Below are 6,898 nucleotides of genomic sequence, written 5' to 3' on the forward strand. Positions count from 1 at the left end.
CATCACCGTAGCGCCATTTTGGAGAATATCCGCTGAACGCAAGCATAATGTCTTGTCGCTTCATAATGTTACGGTTGAACCACTGATGGCAGATGGACTATTCTGACGATGTCTTTCATACTTTTCTGAACCTTGACAGTGTTATTTACTTGGCAATCAATCGGACAGTCACAAGCCTCCCGGTTTTCATCCAAAATATCTTAAATTGTGTTCCGAAGACGACCGAAGCTTTTACGGGTTTGGAACGACATGGGGGTAAGTGATTAAGGACAAAATTTTCATTTTGGGGTGGAGTATCCCTTTAAGCTTATTGGTCAGGTAAAAATCTGCCTTACTGAATCACTTTCAACATAAAACTAAAAATTTTTTATAACTTAAAAGTACAATATATTATAAAGTACAATAAAATACAGTACCCAGAAGAAAACCAAAAAAAAAAAAAACTTTAAAAGCAAAGACTATGGTGGTGTGTGTAATACAGGAATACTGTTTAGTGGTTTAGAATCACTGACTGTGTCTGTCTCTTCTTACTTTGATAGCTCATGTAATGTGGCTGTTTGTTTTGATTGAATACCATCAAAGACAGAGTGAATAATAACATGGTAATACCACTGCATTGATAAAACTGTGGTATTTTTTGGTGTATTTTTGTTTAAATGCCCTGGTATTACCATGGTACAAGACCAAAACGAAGAGGAAAAAAAAACATGACATGATATTTGTACATAGTATAAACCTTAAAAAATATATAAAGACCATGGTACTACCATTGCATTATTTTTTTTGTTTGGTTTATGAGAGGATGAGGAAGTGATGTCTGATGTGGCTGTTCATGCTTTGCCACGTAACAGTTACACTAAAACTTTATGGCTGCAGGAATTTAAACTTTTTACCAAAGTCTATTATCATCACTCTAATGTCAAAAATGGTGCTTCGTGTCTTTACTAAACTTGACATCCACTTCATCCAAAACTGACTTATCTCTGCAGATTAAAGTGGCTAATGGAGTCACTTCAAACATTGCAGCAAATCAACTCAGAACTAGCATAACGGCATTGATCTCAATGCATTTACCATTTCGTATATCTCTCAATATAATGAAAATATTTGATGAAGGTGTTCAGTTTTACCAGGGCGCGTAGAACATGACGAAGTGTGGAGCAGTAGAGACGGCATCATTGAACATCTCCACCGTGTATGTGTGTTTGGCGTGCTCATCCTCTTCGGTGTCATTATCACAGCATATCCTGCTACACAACAGCACCAAATAAATAAAACTCGTTAAAAACGGCGCCATGTCCATAACTGAGCAGGCCTGTGAATGAAGCGGAGCTATGGGTTTAAATGAGTGTGTGAGTGAGTGAGCAGACAGAGCTGATCTGTACAACATCCAAACAGCGATCAGCAGAGCTGTTAAAACGAGCCGTGGGATCTGTAGATCTGTGAACTGCGCAGACGCTCTCATCCGTGCTACGCATCCGGGGCACCGGTGTACGGAGGCTGATAAGAGCCATGCATTTTTTTTTTTTTTTGAGAAAACAAAAAAACAAAAAAAATATTGTTTTCTCGACATAACAAATTAACACAACATAATTTTAAGTGCATATAATGGATATAAATCACAATTTATTTTTGATTTATTAAATTTAATTTTTTTTTATAATATGGAGTCGAGCAGAAAGTAGCCTAAATGCAATATTGAAGCTCTAATTGTAAATATTAAGATTCATTTCTGTAGCTCTGACTAATTTTACACTGTAATTTTGCCAGCCCCTGAAATGGGTTATACCAACATTACCTGAGCGGTTAAAGAATACGCTATAGCGCTCATTCAAGGACGTGAATTTAAAGGGTTAGTTCACCCAAAAATTCTGTCATTAATTACTCACCCTCGTGTTGTTCGAAACCCATAAGACCTCCATTAATCTTCGGAGCACAATTTAAAATATTTTTGATGAAATATGAGGGCTCTCTGACCCTCCCATAGACAGCAAGGTAACTACCACGTTCAAGGTCCAGAAAAGTACCGACAAAAAGGTTCTTCTATGGCATTGTGAAGCACCTTTATTTTTAAGAGTGTAGTGTAAAACTAATTTGATATTTAGTGTTGGTCTTAGCTGTCATCTTCATTACCACACAACATCCATTCAGTTACTGTAATCTCATGTGAAACAACATTGTCATCCAACATCCAGTCATTAACATTTCAGTTTAAAAACAAGTGTTGATAGGCCCATGTTACTGAAGGCTTAGTAGTGTTTTATTTATTTTTAAGTTTTACTTTCTCTTCTGTCTTGCAACACTTTTTTATTGATCTACCATTTAAAATATATAAAAAATAAAAAAAACGTGCCAAAATGAAAGAACAAGACTACTGTGGAAAGATATGACATGGTTGATTTCTGAAGTTCACATTGTCTTTTTTTGTGCTTCACGTGTTTAATGCCTCTCTTTTGAAGTTTATTGCTTTTTGCTCTAGTTGTACATGTTTTCCCCCCTCTGATCTTTCTGGAATGCTGTAATCTCTAAATTAAACAAACATGTATAAAAATATTTCTGCAAGTCATAGGGGAGTGCAACATAACTGACATCGGCACCATCACTGAAACATTGTTGGTGTTGTTGTTTAAAATATTAAAAAACAAAAAACATTGAGTTCCATGTTATGGGTTTATTTTGGGGGAAGGTGCAAATTGTACTCAGGTATACAAAAAATTAAATAATAATAAAAAAATTGGTGTCACGCAAAGTAGACAAGCATGATATGCATGCTTTTGGAAACTGGAAATATTCCTGATCAGTGCTTCTGATCAGAAAAAAAAAGAAGAATATCCTTATCTCAAATTCATGGCTGAACAACCTAACATACAACCTCCCAAAAATATTATGTGGGTAAAATGGCCATCTAAAATATCCACACAAATAACACAATAACGTCCCATTTAAGAAAAGAAAAATAAATAAATAAATGTTCACACACCTCATTTAATTGTTTTGATTCAGTATGAATTTGAGTGTGTGTTTGTGTGCTATATTTAGCTGTATCTGAGCAAGACAAATATGCTGGAAGCCTGCTTGCACATTACATAACAATTATGAAAAAAATGTTTTGTCTGTGTCCAGTCTGGCAATTGTCGGCAGAAAGCCACTTCATGTAGCGCTGATTAACAGCACCAGCAGAATGAAGGGCTAGATCAAAAGAGCGAGGATGATGAAAGAAACAGGCTGGGCACTGGCCAACACAGACAGGATGGGCCATGGCCAGAATAGGTGCCAACATATCAGCAGGCATTAAACAGCATCTTTGCTACTGCCAGGTGCAGCAAGCTGTGCTATAGAGAGAAACACCTCCACCCTGGGAGTAATTATTAGTAATTGAAGTTGGCTTCACCGGAAATCCAAAAATGTGACGCTGGGTCACAAAATGATACATATTGTGTTCCAGTACACCAAGTATTGCTATATGTTTCCTGTTTTTGCTATTTTTAATTTGTCATACATTAAACAATCTGTCATACATCAATTGGAAATTGTATAATTCACATGAAGCTATTTACAAAAAATATTTTGATACAAATAATTTCAACCAAAATGAAACTGCTTCTTTAACATTAAAGTGTTAGTTCACCCAAAAATGAAAATTCTGTCATTAATTACTCACCCTCGTGTTGTTCGAAACCCATAAGACCTCCATTAATCTTCGGAGCACAATTTAAAATATTTTTGATGAAATATGAGGGCTCTCTGACCCTCCCATAGACAGCAAGGTAACTACCACGTTCAAGGTCCAGAAAAGTACCTAGATGATCGACCAAGTAGTCCGTGTGACATCAGTTCAACTGTAAAGTTACGACGCTACGAGAATACTTTTTTGCCCAAAGAAAACAAAAATAATGACTTTATTCCACATTTTCGTCTCTAATGCGTCACTTGTGGATATGCGTTCACGACAGTATCATGACGCGAGCGTGTAATAACGTCATCACGCCGGATCTGGGTCAGCGCCGGCGCCGCCACATGCTCGCGTCATGGTACTGTCGTGAACGCGCATCCACAAGTGAGGCAGTAGAGACGAAAATGTGGAATAAAGTCGTTATTTTTGTTTCACTTTAAGTGTCTAAAATGCATGTGCAGATTCAGTCGAGTGATAAAGTTTACCATCTTTAAATTAATGCTGTTTAACTGAATTTACGAAGCAAGCTATTTGCTTAAATAACCGCAACATTAACAGCAACACTGAATACAAGCGCGCGGTTTATCTGTCAGTCAGATGCGTGTGATTGTTCCCATAGGCGGAGGGTGAACCAACTTCAGGAAGGCTAAAAGTAGCCTATTGTTACTATAATCTATGAACAACGCACATCATAAACCCGTCTTTTTAAGCAAGTACCAGATATGGGTGGCATTAGACATTTTTTAAATATTACTGGATTTGCATTTAACTTGGTTATATTTAAATACAAACATTGTAGGTTACTAATGCTTTCACTTTCACAGTTATTCAAAAAGTGAATAAATTATACAGAGAATGCCAGCAAAGAACATACATTATCAAAGAACAGTTCAGTCTGCACTCTCAAAAAAACAAACAAATAAACTCCCGTTATAATCAGTGAAGCTGTCAATGCACTTTTTGATGAATGAATCTCTTACATCATACATACATCTGCACTTTGTTATTTATGATGAGAGAATTCGCAAGAGGGCAGAATTCAGTTGAGAGCGCACACAGAAAACACAACTCTGGCATTTCAGCGATGACTCATCTGAAGGTCTCTGCTTGGCCATTGCATTCATAAACTCAACGGAGTCGTGTGTGACTGGTTATAATGCACAACGATGTAAAACACGTAAAAAGAATTTTGATGCAACATGAAAAGATTTAAAATGTGTGACCCGTGCTGGCAAAATGAGTCAGAATGCGCACGGCCTAATTTTGAGCTACAGGCAAAAAAAAAAAAAAAATATGTGAAAGATTTTGAGGTTTTCACAAAAATGAGTTCATTAAGCCCTCGTCTAGCGATCCCAATGCTCCAAATAATAATTTTAGATGTTAAATTACCTTTATTTGTACGTTTTCTGAGAGGAGTACCTTTTCTCCGCTCACTTCTCACGCTGACTGTCACCTGAAGCGCGCGCATAAAGGTGCTTCCGACAGCGTGCGATCCCGATAAATATACACATATACACAGAATTACTGTATTTAAGTATTCACGCAAACATAATCTGTTATGTCTTAAGTGAACGTTCAGGGAACTGTTGTGTATCTGATGTGTAACAATGTATTAGATCCGTGCATTACAGAAGATCTTAAAGGGGTCATATGATGCTTTTTTAAAGATCATTATTTTGTGTATTTGGTGTAACAGAATATGTTGACATGCTTTAATGTTCAAAAAACACATTATTTTTCAAATACTGTACATTATTGTAGGTCCTCTATGCCCCGCCTCTCTCAAACGCTTCGTTTTCTACAAAGTCCCTCCTTCAGACAAGTGCAGTCTGCTCTGATTGGCCAGCTGACCCAGTGCACTGTGATTGGCCGAACACCGCAAGCACTCATCGGAAATGTAACGCCCCTTACCATAATCACGAGCGTCAGCTTTCAAAGTAAAATGAAAAAGGTAATGCACTATTTGTTTCTTATATTTGTTCTACTGTTTTTTTTTTTGCGTATGTTCTTATTTATAATAACAAAGATAAAATAAAAAATAGCTATATTGTGATTATTAATATAGTAATTATTATTAAGAAAATAACTGGAGGAAAAGATGGAACTTTGCTCTGTGATTTTGCTTTGGAACCTTCCGAAAACTTGAACTCCATTTTTCTCAAAATTGACTTTGCTAACTCAGCCATTTTTCGTCCGATTCCAACAAATCATACATCATTCTGAAGGTCTTTTAATGGAGAATGTGAACATAAAAATAACTCAGTTTTTAAAAATTTCTCATTGTGACTCATTTTTGCCAGCACAGGTCACATATTTCTGACCGAACCTTTATTTTGGCGGGGTAGACAGCGAATCGATTAGATTTTTGCAAATTCAGAACGATTAAATTCGATTAGATTCACAATTAAATTCGATTCGATTAATGATTCGATTCTGCATTCTTTAAGTGCATTCACAGGATTATTTAAATGCTTCCCCTAACATATGTAGAAATTTATGTAAGCCAAGATTTTAAAAAAGAGCTTTAAAAGTATTATGTATAGGCTAACATTTTGTCACACCAGGGGTGTAGCCATCATTTCAGAAGTGACAAAAATGTCAAATACAATAATTTTATGTATGTATGTATGTATGTTTATTATTATTTTTATTTTACAAGGAATTCTTTTCTTATCTCTTACTTTGAATTTGCTATAAGAAATCAAATACACTGCTGGACAATAATCAATCATTTGTCATCTATATATTTTTTTTTCCTAATGGCAATTTTATGATTGTTTTATATACTACAAACAATTATTTCAATTTTCTGCACAGAATAAGGTAGAAAATATACTTTATAGTTTATGTACTGTAATAAATGATATGTCAATTAGCACTGCATCATTCATACATTTTATTTATTTATTGTGTTTATTGTCTTAACGTTTCATCAGTTCATTCTGCTTTTTATTCAGCTTAGTTGCAGATATAGCCTGGCACTTCTTAATTCCATGAGCGCGAGATCACTTCTCTTTTAGTGCGAAAACTTCTTTATCTCATTTTCATAAAATTAAATTGCTATAGGCTAGTATTTAACTTTTCCTCTCCATCGCAAAAGATGATTCTGAAAGTAAATGCCCCTGAAGTCTGTTTGCTATAGCAACTAAGGCTACTTTCATGCATCTGATTATCAGATAAACCTTCAATCAAGGTGTTAATGCTGTGGTTATTTATTTTAACACC

The 6,898-nt window shown here is 35.6% G+C and overlaps 1 protein-coding gene across 1 annotated transcript in view; it reads right to left on the reverse strand.

Annotated features, from left to right (window-relative positions):
- LOC107730007 (thioredoxin domain-containing protein 5-like) overlaps nucleotides 1-1,428 on the reverse strand; it is a 15,274-nt gene extending 13,846 nt beyond the window's left edge. Inside the window, exon 1 of the mRNA XM_016540752.1 lies at nucleotides 1,131-1,428. Coding sequence (XP_016396238.1) covers nucleotides 1,131-1,390 — 260 coding nt within the window. The 5' untranslated portion in view covers nucleotides 1,391-1,428. The remainder of the gene's footprint in view (nucleotides 1-1,130) is intronic.
- Between the last annotated feature and the right edge of the window lie 5,470 nt (nucleotides 1,429-6,898).

The sequence above is a fragment of the Sinocyclocheilus rhinocerous genome, unplaced genomic scaffold (assembly GCF_001515625.1).
Source record: "Sinocyclocheilus rhinocerous isolate Xijiao unplaced genomic scaffold, SAMN03320098_v1.1 scaffold969, whole genome shotgun sequence".
NCBI lineage: Eukaryota > Metazoa > Chordata > Actinopteri > Cypriniformes > Cyprinidae > Sinocyclocheilus > Sinocyclocheilus rhinocerous.